Below are 15,002 nucleotides of genomic sequence, written 5' to 3'. Positions count from 1 at the left end.
AGAAAAGTAATTAACAACAAAGATGCATATAGAGTTTTTAGACATTTCCTGTGTATCTCATGGTAGTTACTTTGATTCAACGTTGTTATACGAGTATTATGTCAGTTCAGTTGTTATGATTTCAATTTTAATAATCATAAAGAGTCTCCAGATGTTACAAACGTGAAGGAAGGCATCTTCGAATAGTGAGTGAGATATTTACTGTTCATTGTTATACACCCCACTGAATATATCTGATGAAAAAAACATATTCAACATAAAATCAAAGATAATTATTGACTACTTTTATTAAGATTATTCAATTTCATCACTTGTTTCATAGAGAAAAGGTGGAACTTGTTTCATTATCATATCTTTCGCAAATGAAATGGAAACGTGCGTCACACGGTCTATCATTCCATTCTAGGCGATCTCCTATCACCCACAATTGTAAACATTTCTCATTCACATCAGACGGTTGCCCATTTGACCATCTCGTATAGTCGATGGTTTCTGCGTAGGGTAGCCATAGAAAGTTAAATCCATCCACTAGCCTAGTGCCTGCAGTCCAGTATTCAGTTCCTTTACCTGAAATTTAGAATATCATGTAAAGTTCCAGAATGAACATATTCTGTTAGAGTAATTTGGTTTCTATTAGATCTCGTTTCTATAAACAATATAAATTCTATTGGATTCCGATGAATCACTACTTCAATCATTTCTAACGCTGTGATAACTATAATACTATTTTCAATATAGGGGGTATCCCACGAAAAAGACATCAGAATGACCATGTTTGGAATCGTTACCATTGCAGTTTTCAAGAAACTACCCTCATTTTGTCTATATGCCACCCCTCACAATTGTAAACTTTCCTTGAATCTTCCTGTCAGTGTAAATATAGACGGTTTTTTTAAAATCGAAATTCTCTGATCAGTTATTACCAACCAAGTATCTAAAGTTGTATTGACCTACATGTAATACAAAAAATGTCACAAACCCTAGAGCCCAAATACGACCAGTTTATGATTCAACACCATACAGATCTATTTTGATCCGCCATATTTCCCGTTAGTCGTGCTGAACCATAACTGTCCTTCAAGAACAAAACTTGTTCAACCTGAAGTTGATAAGATTAATATCGTGTCATGAGTTCCCTAGTGCAGACAAATGTAATCATAGCTGGTGATGGTATTGTATGCATAACAGATTCGATGCTTGAGATCCTCCTTGGTATATGGCACTTGGTATATGATTTCTTGAAAAAAAAATTCTAGTGAATCCATATTAAGAGAATGGACTGGCCAACGTACTGGACCACTGTTTTCTATCCATCTCTCAGCATATGTAGCGTTAGGATGTTGAGTAACCATATGCTAATTATGTGGAGGAGCATCTTATTGTTGCCAAATTGAAATGTTCACCAGTGTGAAAATATGGTCCAATTATTTATCTCTTGTATAGTCCACATTATACTTTTACATTCCATTTTGTTTGTAGTTTCTGCTTTCTGATGTAATTGGACTAGTAATGAGCGTTGTGAATGTTGATCACACCATTATTATGAAATATTCTGTCATTATTCCAACAACTTTCGGACATCTGGATTATCATGTACCATAAGTAACCTTCTTACAAGGTCTTTGACTTTGCAAAGGTGGCACCTGTTTTTCAATTCTCTGTTACTAACCCCAAGTTCTTCTGCTAACTCTAGAACTGCAACATGCGAATTTATTTCAGCATATCACAGAACATTCATTTCATGTTCTTCACTTCTGGTGCTAATACAGAGTGTTATTTTTGTTCCACTTTGAGGAAAGTGGAATGTGATGCTAGATGACCATGAGGAAAATGTTCAAGATATATAAGAGCTGCCCTTCGAGAAATCCTCCGAAATTCTCCGAAACCAAACAATATATCAGCATATGCGTTAGGAATCAATGGCAAAGGCTTTATTTTAAGCCACAAACTATACTTACATCTGTGTCAACTGTATTGGAATAGATGAACTGACATTCGATTAATTACGGAGAACTGCCTTTTCAGTACTTCTGATTGCTTCTGTTGCTGATGAGGTTATTATTACTCGATTGAAGTCGATATTTCGAGTTTGAACTGGAAATATCAAGATCAGGCCATAATTTCCAAGAAATAGCGCTACCGTAAACGACTTCATCTATCATGTAATACCACAAATGTCAACTTGCCAGTTAGAAAGAATCGAACATACGTTAAATATATTTCGCTCCGTTGATTGGTATCATCAAGTGGTATCAAATTTGCATCTGCTTGATCGGCTCCAGATGGTTAAAAACGAACACACCTATAGATATTTGAAATATTTTTCACAAACTGCTCACCTTTTGACACTATATATCTCCAAGATTCATAGTTTCAATTGAGCGGTTAAAAAACGTCTGTCTCCATATATTTTTTTCACATTTAGTTAATTTATTTTTTATGCGTTTTTGTTGATTTCGTGTTAGTTTTCCTTTTTATTTTACGATTTTCTAGTTTCAAAATTATTATACTTTCAATATATCATGATGAAGTTACACAAATTGTTTTAATTTCTTGAGAAAAATCAGAAAAGTACTAGTATTTCAGAAATGATTTTCGGGAAAGTTCTGCATAGACGCCACTGGCAAGAATAAAGTACGTTACAAAATAATATTTGAGGTTATATCAAAGTTATTCACCAATGTGAAATGATAATTTGGATCGTTTTTTTCTTTTATAACATATCAGATTGATTCAAAAGCATAGTAGAAACACGTTGAAGACGTTGAAGATAGAGATTGAACGAAATATTGAACTATGATTTATCATCTAACTAGTTGTTGCTTGCGGCTTCGCTCGCGTAGAATTTGATTTGTCATATGAGGTTTCGTGATAGACCAATTCAAACAAATAGTTACAATATTTTATTATCCACCCAAAACTTCAGGTTTCCAACTTCAAAACAGACGAAATTCAATACAATCTTTGAACCCCTATTTTTCACCCTTGGGGGTGGACATTCCTGTTTACTTTTTTTCTATACTTATTTATGCTATACAGAGAACCTCCCTGCATATTTCAAGATTCTAGGTACAGTAGCTTTGACTATACGTTGATACAAGAGCGGGCAATAACTAATAATTTATATTTTTACTTTAGAAGTAATGGATAGCTTCGAGAATTGAATTATGTTACCTATAAAGAAATTCACAAAACTAACAAAACCGTCAACGATGTCTGCCCTCATGCGTCTGCCTGCGTTCGGGTCGCGTTCTTGTTGATGGCGATATATTGCTTAGACCGCCCCTCTATCCCTGCACATCGTTCCCCATCATCTTACAGTAGACGCGATGCGTAATGGCTTACTGAGCTGCGTCAAGTTAATCTTATCTTGATAACTTTTAAACCATTCGTCCAAATTACTGAGTGTAACAGAAAAAGTTTATCTATATTGAATGAAACGACAATTGTATCAATTTTTATAAGAATTCGACAGACATTCTAGAATGTGCATTGTAAGAAAGTAAGCAATTTCATTATATTCATGGCTCAGTATTTTGCATATAGTGGCTACCACATAAGAGGTAGATATAGATAAGCTAGCACAGACTTATATTGAAGACGATTTAAAATAAACAATCTTACGGTACATTATCTGAATTTAACTCCAACGGTATAGGCAGCGCATATCAAGAGAGTTTTCAGGAAGCAAGAATTTTCCCGAATACTTAATACTCATCGTTATATTATGACCAAAAGTATATAAAACCTTTGTAAATTGTAGCCTATATGTTATTCCGATGTATACGCTTTATTTATGTAAAGCTTCATCTAAATCCGTCCAGTCGTTTAGGCGTGAAAGAACTACAAACATTCATACATACATCCATCCTCACAAATTTTCACATTTATATTAGTATAGATTAATATCAATAAAGATTTGATAATATTCACGAATTTCAAAAGAAGTGAACCCGTTGTGCATAAATATTTTTCTGAATTTTGAATGTTTCTTTGCAAAACGTTGAAGTCTGTAGACGGTATAGATAGCCAAAAAAATCATCAATTCTAATTTACTTCACAAAATGTTATTTTCAATTAGTGTTAACAATATCTTTAAATCAGAACTGCAACTCTGAAGACCAGAACTGCAATTCTCACCAGCCAAGTTGACGTCTAACTTTGTTCAAATCATTATTGTGGAGAACGTATCAATTTTTGCCAAAAGAAAATACGTGGATTCAGAAATCAAATAGTTGTATAGTAAACAAATTATGCTTGGCATATGAAGTTTACAAAAAACTAACATACAAGATGGAGGATATAGACCGATGGGATGATTTCCACAGACAAATGATTAATGACTTTGAACAAATGTTCATGAAGAAAATGGATTGCTCAAAAAAGGAATAGTAAAAACTTGAAGTTAGAGAAACGGAAAAAAGTCGAAAATATATCCGGTCAATCTTTTGATGAGGAATAACTTGATGTGTTGATAAGGGCCTGGAATAATTCAGTCTGAGTTCTCCCAATGAAGACATGAAAGATGTTGTCAGTGTTGAAAGTGCAATTCAGCATTTACCTGAAACATTAAATGGATTTCTTCATGAAGCTTAATAAAAAAATTTTTTGATAACATGTTAAAGTGGGCCGGTAATAATCCTCAAATACCTGTTCATGCAGCTGTGGTTTCATAAAAATATATCATCTTTCCCACCAACCGTTTTCCTGGACTCTTTGAAGTCAACTAGATACTCGTTTGGACAACAAGAGGGTTGTTCCGAATTCTTGGGGTTCTTGAATACTCCTCGTGAGCACGACCGATCTGGATTGAACGATTCCGTACAATCTATCTCGCCTTGTGTGAGGTAGCAAAAACGTACCTATGTGACTTTCCGAAACTTCAACTAGGATTTCCTAATATGACTGATAACCAGTCCGTGCAAAGCTTATTGTTAAATCATCTGAAAATGATACTTTCAACGGGTGATGATCAACTGTATTGACAAATATGCGCCAAACTAACTGACTATTATACAACAACAAGTATAACTGAGGCACCAGTCAATCTAATAATAACACTGATGATCTTTAAACATGATTCAAACTCTGACGGAAGCACCAAACTCTTACGAAGGTTCGAAATAGTTGAATAGTTCAATCTAGCAGACAACTGCTATAATCTTCATACAGTCATTGTTAACTGTGGTTCTGGCGTTGAATCTGGTCATTATTACGCATTGTTATTAGTCAGTGGGCTATGCTTGAATACGGACAGTAAACAAATCTGAAGAAATGAACTTCAAATGTCAGTCCATTCAACCTACACAATAGGTTGAATGGACTGACGCCTTTCAGAAAACAACTACTCCACTGGCTAATACCACACACGGCATTGGACCATATCCGATAGGCATCAGTGCAGAAATCTACACAGCAAATTTCCTGCATATGCAATTGGCAATACAACTGAAAGAGTCGACCTTCAATTTTGGAACGGGCACACTTGCAGACCGGTTTGGGGCTCCTTAGCCACTCGTTAGTGCAAGATAGTGATCATCATCGACCTAAAGTCAATGATATTCCATAATTGAAAATCGAAATTCTTTCATAGTATTTAATTCCTCGTCTTAAATTGGAGCGAACAAAAAAAATGTGACTCCATTTAGTGGGCGAGGTACTAACCAATTGCATATCCGAAATTTGTCCAATTTCTGTGAATAAGGAAGAAAAACTTTTTTATTAGTCAGTGGGCTATGCTTGAAGACGGGTAGTAAACAAATCTAAACAAATGTACTTTAAATGTTTAAGCCCGTCTCGAATATACCTACACAGTAGGTTGAATGGACTGACGCCTATCAGAAAACAACCACTCCACTTAGCCAGTGGAGTAGTTATTTTCTGATGGACGTCAGTCAATTCAACCTACTGTGTAGGTATATTCGACACGTGCTTGAACATTTGAAGTTCATTTCTTTAGATTTATTATGCACTGGTCAAAGACGAAACGGACTGGTTTGAGTTTGACAATAGTCTTGTTACTGAATATTCTGGCGATATCTTGAATTTATTGGAGGCTTTGGAGACCCCCTACATTTTTTACTATGAAAGAGGGGACATTAGCAGATCAAGATCTCCAGATGATGTGGTGTTGCAGATTTTTCCGGGTTGTCCTGCAACTGAAAAAGCAAATGCGCCACTGGAATCAATAAAGTCGGCTCGGAGCTCTAATTAATTTTCGTTGTTGTTTCGTAATTTCATAATTTGAATTACTTTTGGAAAATTATATTATATGATGAGATGGAAAAATCTAAGGTAGAGAATTTTACTTCATCCATTAACAACAAATTTCCGAATAAAAGGTATACGTATTATCAAATTGAAAACAATGAGAAGTTATCATTTTTGAGTGTTATTTTTCAGGTGTTGAATCAGTTTCTGTCGAATAATTGGAAATATCGAGTTGTTTCAAAGTTTTGGCCGTTATGATGTCATGTGTTTTTGTAACTCCATTGTGTCGTGGTGTATACTGATCGGAAGAGAATTTTGTACTCTATTCACTGATGCTATTCATTTCTTTCAAATTTTATTTTTTTTGTCTCTTTTCAGCTCATTATTATATGGCCAATTTTTCTCTACGAACGGCCTAAAAAATCAACAAGGTATTTGGCAATGATGAGTTTTAATGAACGCACTGTTTAATGTTCGTTTGCGAGATTTTAGTCTCGAAGATGAGCCCCGTAGTGGTCGACCTACGGTTATCAAAATCGGGGATTTGAGGACCCTTGTGGAGACTGACCTATTACAAACAGTGCGTGGGATGGCGGAAGAACTGGGCATCAGCTCCCATGCGGTTTTTATTGCTTTAAAACGGATTGGAAAGGTCATGGAGCTTGTAAAATGGGTGCCCCGCGATTTGAACGATCGACAGAAATTGTCACGCAGCACATATTCGATTTCTGAGACCAGAAAAGTCTAACCAATGTCTGAAATTACACACAACAGCACATAATACTAGACATTTGGATGCTTTCGAAAGTTGGAAGATAACGAATTGTGGGATGAGAACTACGAACAGAGATAAAGATCCCATTCCAACTAGCTGTTTGTTTACATGTATATGAATAAATCATTAGAAAATTTTCGAAAAATTTTACAAAGAAATTTCATCACAATTTCTTGCCAAAAAATCATTGATATGTGACTAAAACCATAAGCGAGAGTATACTCTGTTAGATATAACTAGAGGAGGTTTAGAATAAAGAAGCTCAATTTGACGCTGAAAAGAGTGTTGGAGTTCCACTGTTTGGGAACTGAAGTTATATTGCATTTAATCCACCCCAGTTGATCTACGTCTGCTTTTTATCAACAATATATGCTACTTACTGGCTTCTCTGATATATTTGTGAATCCTCTCGTTCTCGTCGGCAGAACGTATTGTTAAAAGCTTCATCTTTATTTGTTCACAAAACATAAGTGCTTCGAAGTATGTTGCCTGAAAACAAAATCCGTAAGTTTCAACAGTTTTTCACCAAGGATGAATATAATCATTCTGTCACTTACGTGGAATTGAGTACCCATGTAATAGCTTTTTCCTCCATAGCGATGGAGAGGTATAATCGATGAATGTTTGTTCGCATAAATCTTTTCCCATCCGTCGCCTGTAACATGAGTTTATAAAGATATTGTTTTCCAAAACTATAAGTTGAAGTTAGGTGAACTGATAGACTACAAGCCTGTTATTTCAACAATCAAGTTGTACGGTGTGAAAAAACTGAACTGGAATCATTATTGTTTCAGGTACTTGATGAAGAAGTAAGAGTTGCTTCGATTCGAATGATTATTAGAGACATAAGTCATAATATATAACAGCAGCAATATGAAAAATTGATATTTTACCAACAATAAATAACAAGAAATTGTTCAAAAATACAGGTTATTTAAAATGTCACAGTTGAAGTATCCAAGTCAGACGACTCCTATGATAGTCTAATTATGATAGTCCAGCAAGGTGTGAACAGTTTTACAATATTCCTGCACATAAATGAGACGCAGTAAGAATCAAATTTTGGAATTTTCGGTTTTTCTCATATATCTCCGAACAAAAAAGCTATTGTGAATTGTTGCCGAAAATCCACTCTCTATTCCTCACCGTTTATAAGATAGACATGCAGGCTCAAATTTGAAGATGGTGATATCAATTATAATTCCTTCACCATTACGGCTTGCGAAGTGCAAGAATGGGCAACATTTGGTTGCAAGAAATATCATGAATGCACAGAGATATCAACAGAAGCCAGTCACACTCTTTATTTTCGATTAGATGGCCTCGGGTCGAAGGATTTACAATACGGTCTCCACGGAGGCTTTATATCAAGTCAAGAAGTGAACTGATAAGTCGATACGAGTCATCAATTTGACCTGACCTCTGATCATTCCAGCGGTACTCAGTACTTCAATTTCAATTATAACTTAATAATATTGTCAGAGTTTTATCTAGATCTGAAGGTCTAGCAGAAACTGTGTAGGATGATTTCGATTAATTATTTTTATTTAACAGTAACTTTACTTTTACCAATATGTACCTCAACGAAGAAAGAACAAATGTTTCATACCAGAGAGACAGAGACTGTACATTGATTCAGACTCTGTTTAGACTTTAGTAGTAGTCTTTCGTATTGTAGTAATACTCTGATCAACAAGTGCCTTTCAGGTCAAACTTTTTTCACCGCCTCTGGAAAATATGAACGAGGTGTCATTCGATTCAGAATAGCGTTTAGATGATTTTTGTTGGGCAAATTCAAGTGCCACTTGCAAAAATTGGGAAAGTTATACACAAATAAATTGAAAAAAATGGGGTTTGATATTTTGCAAATATCTCAAAAACTATTTGACATTTTTTGTAATTGAAAAAATTCAGAAAGAGGAGAAAATCTCCCAAAAAAATTTCGACCTTGCGAAATTGTAGGACTGAAATCAATAATTTTCACAGAGGGTTGAAAATAAGTCCTAAAACGTGTACTCTGACTTGCGCAAGATATGCCCACTTTGGACCTTCAATAAAAAAATATTTCAATTCATTAAACATCAAAATTGATGATTGAAGGAATTCGGCAACCTACTGAATGAGTGATTGAACAAAATTTGCGGTTAAGAATTTTTTCCCGTGATTTACCAGTGAATTCTGGATTAATTGATTAACAAATGTTTCCTACTTGCACAGGAACATTGTGAGTACGATCACTGTCACATAAAAGATCTGAGATTTTTTTATGCTTTTTTTGAAAGGTTTCAAAAGAGATTTCCATTGGAAAAATGAAAAAAAAATCAATATGTTATCAACAATTTACTTAGGTTGAAAATTTAAAAGATTCAATGATCATTGAAAATTTTTTTTTTCGATATTACTATCGATCCGATTTTTTATGAACAGAAGCTTTATGAAAATGATTTTGAAAAATTTTCATCTGCTATTGTTTTGAAAATTGTTGTTTATGGGATAATTTGCAATTTTTTTCAAAACATAATCTTTCATGCAAATTATGATTAAAAAAAAATTGTTTGAAAAATTATTGCTTCAAATCGGATTTGATGATTGACAATGTTTTTAGCATAATTTATTTTGCTCTTTGATAACTGAAAATACTTCTTCCCATTCAACTTTCCATTGTATTTTTCAATAAACAATTTGTTATAATAAACAATTGAATTTTTAAAATTATTTTTTTTCTTTTCTCTTTCCACACATTGTGACAGAAACACTCATTCTCACCTGGTTTTTAATGTTTGAACTTATTATAACTCATAAACTAATCGAGATGCGATAAAAAACCTTTGAACTTATTTATTTTCTATGAATTGAAGGACAAATTCAGCCTAAAATTCGAATTCTCACATTTGTTCGAAAAAAATCAGGATTTTTTACAATTTGTATGTTCAACTATTTCATAAACCCTAATTAATATGAGCCACCATCTAAAATACGTTATCAGGAAATACAGAAATCTAAAATGGAAAAAAAACTCAAAATTGAAATGAACACAATTTTCAGTTCATTTTCAGTTTGTAAGATGCTTAGGCTAATAAACTTGGGGAAAGTATTCTTGTAACCTTATTTTCATTAATGTATCTATCATAAAATGATACATTTGGAGTGGAGTTGATAGAGAATGAATATGAACAAGTTCTGAGTTTTTTTATCATTTCCCAATTAGTTTGTAAGTTATAATAAGTTCCATGGAGTGAGAATGGTGGAGTAAAGAAGAACAGAATTTTTATAATTTGATGTGAAATCTGAATGAATTTTTTTCCTCAAGAAATAATATAAGTATGGTTGTTTTTATTACATTGTGTAGAAGGAGAAATGAGTATATACAAAAATTTAAATGTTCATAACAAATCGTTCAGTGAATGAAAAAATACAGTTTAAATGAAAACAAATTTGTTTCCAGTTATAAAAGAGCAAAATAAAATTTGAAATTATGATTATATTTACAAAAAAAAGCATAAGCAACGCATTTATTCATAAAATTTTTTGAACAACAGCAATATAAATTATGAAATTATGTTATAGGTTTTCAAAAACAAATTTATATTATCTCATAAACAACGCATCTGTTCATAACAGTTAAACAATAGCAGATATAAAATTTAAACTAGTTGCTCCTGATCTTACGGATCGATAGTTACATTAAAAATATATATTTACAATGATTAATGAAGCTTTCTAATTTTAATCTCAACATATTGAAAACAATTGTTTTATTTTTTCAACGGAACTTCCTTCTAACACCTTTTGAAAATAGCTCTAAAAAAGGCAAGGAGTCTTATATTTGTTAATTCACAATTTTATCACTTGCAATGTTCCTGTTTAAGTAGAAAAATTGTTAATTAACTAATGCATAATTGACTGGAAAATCACGATTGAACATTTTTTGATCGCAAATTATTGTTCATTCATTTATTCAGTAGGTCTGAATTTTTCCAAATCTTGAATTTGATATTTAATAAGTTGAAATAATATTCTTCCATTGAAGTCCAAAGTAGGCGTGTCTTGCGCAAGCCAAATATGCCAAATTGTTTTTGAAATATTTGCAAAAACTTGAACTTGAAATTTTTTTAAACAATTTTTTCAGAAATCATCTACACGCTATTCTGAACCGAATGACACCTCGTTTATAGTTTTCGGATGAGGAGAAAAAAGTTTGACCTGAAAGGCACTTGTTGACCAGTCTAAAATGAGAGGAAATATTGGTAACGTTTGGCTGAATATTGAGAACGTGTGAACCAAAGATAAAACTGGAATGATCAGACTGAGAACTTTGGTTGTGTGATATATTTAATTTTCTTCTCCGTGCCCTACGGTTTGATGATATCAAAAATCGAAAAGATACTGGAAAGTCTGACAAATTAGCCTTCATCAGAAACATTTACACTGATGAGAAAAACCTATAATGCCTGCAGCACTGAATCAAAAATGGGGAGGTCGGTTCCAAATATGTAGTGCGCACAAAAATAACAAAACTACAGTTGTTTTTGATTCGTGAAAACGATTCATTCGTGAAAAACACAGCAATGGAATTGTTAAGTGAACTTATTGTTCACATCCCCTAACGGAGAAAGATTTATTTATGGATTTCCTATGTATTGGGACAATTGTCTTTCCGTTTTGTACGAATCACACTTTTAGGAGAGATTAGTTTTAGATAAAAAGACTTTTTGGCTCACTTTCCATTTTTATTCACCTTCTTTAGGTATTTTTAACATCCACAGTGTGAAAAATAATTTTTTTTTAAAAGAGAACTAATTTTATACAAGTGTAGAAAGGGCAAACTTCACCATGATAAGTTACTGCATAAATTCAAAGTATTTTTCAGAAATAAAAATGTTCTACTCATCAGTAACTTGAAGAAAAAAAACTGAAAAATTAAACAATTCTCATTCTAACGTTTCGGAGGATCGAACCTACTGATTCTTTTTATTTTTCGACAGATGTCAAAGAAATAATGTGTGAACTTACATTTTTGAAGACGGGGGAAGATTTGAGCCTTCAACACTTTTAGATAAGGCAAAATTATTGAATAGCAAACGAAACTCATCTCATTGAGATTTCAACTGAAGTGTCGGATATAATTCAATATCCAGCTTGGTACTAGCCGGGAAAGTAGTTTTCCGACAGGCATTTACCAGAACCTACTGTGTAGATACGTTGGGAGAAATGAATGTTTCGAAATATTCATTTTCTTATGATCTTAAATATTCAGATCCATAAACGAATACCCAGTATATATAATATATAAACATAGTTTTCTCTTGGAACTGAAATGATCTATCACGGAAACAATCTAGAACAGAAAACAATCTATTATAATTGGAAAGTCTAAAAAACCTATGAGTATTTATAACTACTTAACTGATTACAAAGAGTAAAAGGATTATATATTTGCAACAATATTGAAAATTGACTTTTTATATGTCAAAACTAGTTACATCCATTTTCAGAGGTCTTCAAATTCATAAAAAAAATTTTCATTATTATTATTTTGAGTTTCTTCTGATTGAAATAGAGTAGTTGAAAGCTGAAAAAGTTTCTAATAAAACTCAAATTTTTCTGAAATCTTTTGAAGAAATCCATTATCTGAGACACTGAGACAGATATCTTGAGGCTGCTCGAAAAATTTCTTTCTTTCAAATGACTTTTGATTGAAGAAATATGAAAGAAATTCATTGAAACTTGGGTAATATATATGTAATAACACTACGAATCAAAAAGAATTATTTTAATCAAATTTAACACCTGATTTGATCTACAAAAATACGTCGATAGGAAGAAATTCTTATATTTGTTGTTTTATTTAATTATGAATGATTTCCGATGGATATAGTTTGTGAAATGTAATAACGCAGACAAATGTTATAAACTACAAACAACAAATCATTGTGAAAACATCATTCGCGACTTGTGTCTATAAATACAACACTTACTTCCACAGAATGCTACGTTGAAACTGCTAATTGCCAAAATAAAATAAATTGTTACCAACACTAAACCAGAAAATTGGCGAATGATGTGCATTTTGAATTAGTACTGAGTTGTGTAAAATGAAAATTTGAATTTATATACGCGTACCGATCGGTGCATCAACAGGTTCAATATGAAATGATAAAACTCAAAGACGGCGATGAAGTGCGGCTTTTAACAAAAAATAATTTTTTGCAGTGGCAGAATCATGGGAACCATTGTAGATAATAATAAACGAAACTTACTATATATGATGGAATTGGCCGATACTTGATGAAAATCCATAACTAACGTATTCAAAAAACACTTCATTGTGAGATTTTCACTAAACGAATTTACAAAAACGCAACACGTGTTTCGCCATACAATGGCTTCTTCGGGCGTGTCTTTACTAACTAATTTTACATATTCAATGCTTAATATACCTTATTTTACAACTTACTATAGTCAATTTCTATTCACTAATTTCAAAAAACATTTGAAAACGAGGGCATTTTGACTAATAATAATACATGATAATATTGATAACATATTTGTTGTAATGGGCAGGAACATGAAAGCCATTTCAGTTCAATACCTATTTGCGCTAGGCTCCTGTAGGTGATCAATTCATATGTGTAGTTTTCTGTTCTCGGCAACAAGGTGTTGCCTATATTTGCACTTGGCTGCATAGCGCAGATGAGGTTGATAGCCAGAAACACGTGTTCGCGGTTTGCCCCCCATTTTGAAATTTTGTTCAGAGCTCTTTGATTTTTGAGTAAATTCGCGATCATTTAAGTATGTTGGTCTGACTGGTCGGTTGCTTGTTGAAACTAACACAGGTACTAATAAAGTAATTTGTTTCAGTAAACGAGGAAACACAAGCTGCCATTCAACAACTTATTGAGAGTGGTTAGAGCAGTTAGTTGTGTATATCATGCATCAACTCAGAGTTGAAAGAGTTCATTAGAAGCATAATCACTTTCCGGTTAACAACCATGATACTTTGAAAAGGAGTATTTTAAACATTTTCTCAGACCTCACCATATGCTTTCAATTGTACTTTGGTTGAACAGATACCAAATGTGCTTCTCATATATCTGATCACTTCAAACGAATGCGTACTATTTTCAAACTGTCCATACTGGAGAAACTAAACCAGTACTGATTTATTGCTCTTTGCTATTTACACTTTATACTTTCGACTTCGAAAATGCAGTCAAACATTGCAACATAAACTTTCACGCTTGAAAAAATAAACCAAGATATATCCAACTTAATTACTACATCTAGATGTCACTGTTCGAAGATGAACGCAGATAAAACCACTGTTTTAGATTTTGGTAGTGAAACCACAGAAAAAAATAAAAAACATAAAATTATGCGTCGAAAATCGAGAAATCTTACAAAGATGCTATTTATGGATGATGCACTGAGAGTCAAATTCCATATCTGTCATATTCGTCAAATATTATTCATGAACTTGCAGAAAATATATGCTAATGAAATCAATTCTCCGTAATTCTTTAGTGCTAGCTTGGTTCAATTATTCAATTATTGTGACTCTGTATATGGTCCATGTTCAGATGCCGAAGATGTCCGTCGTATAGAAGTGATGCAGAATTCGTATTTGCGACTCATATATGGAATGAGAAGGTGACAAAATATATCTTACAAACTGAATCAGCATGAATGGCTGAATATAGCAAGGAGAAGACTATTGAAATCTGTTTAAAATCTGTTTTTCGGTTAACCAGATGTCGCACACCAACGAAAGACAACCCTCAGAAATAGAAACTTGTGCGAGCTAAGGATTAACGAAGTCTTTTTTAACGTGTGATTCCTAACACGGGTTGGACGATAGCAAGTGAAAATCGATCGTTCAGACTAGGACTAGGATGAACTCGGTTTAGTTTTTGACACTGAACAGGGTGATCACAACTCTGTCACCAAGTTGGAATCCGTTCAGCAAAAAGCTCATATGAAAGCCGCAGAGATAACCTCACTTCTGCGGAAATACAAG

General features: G+C 33.3%; 1 protein-coding gene across 1 annotated transcript; it reads right to left on the bottom strand.

The window, feature by feature from the left end:
- Positions 1-269: 269 nt before the first annotated feature.
- On the bottom strand, positions 270-13,124 carry LOC111504681 (C-type lectin mosGCTL-1). The gene is made up of 4 exons (XM_074178370.1): positions 12,964-13,124; positions 7,543-7,640; positions 7,366-7,474; positions 270-567 (listed from the first exon to the last, which is right to left on the bottom strand). Exons 1-4 carry the CDS (start codon positions 13,052-13,054, stop codon positions 317-319), a joined length of 549 nt encoding a protein of 182 aa, XP_074034471.1. The 5' UTR covers positions 13,055-13,124; the 3' UTR covers positions 270-316.
- Between the last annotated feature and the right edge of the window lie 1,878 nt (positions 13,125-15,002).

The sequence above is a fragment of the Leptinotarsa decemlineata genome, unplaced genomic scaffold (assembly GCF_025532065.1).
Source record: "Leptinotarsa decemlineata unplaced genomic scaffold, Ldec_3_MD MMD2_tig00003736_RagTag_RagTag, whole genome shotgun sequence".
NCBI classification, from domain to species: domain Eukaryota; kingdom Metazoa; phylum Arthropoda; class Insecta; order Coleoptera; family Chrysomelidae; genus Leptinotarsa; species Leptinotarsa decemlineata.
The sequence above is the reverse complement of the archived record's forward strand: the minus strand, read 5'-3'. Positions and strand labels throughout refer to the sequence as shown.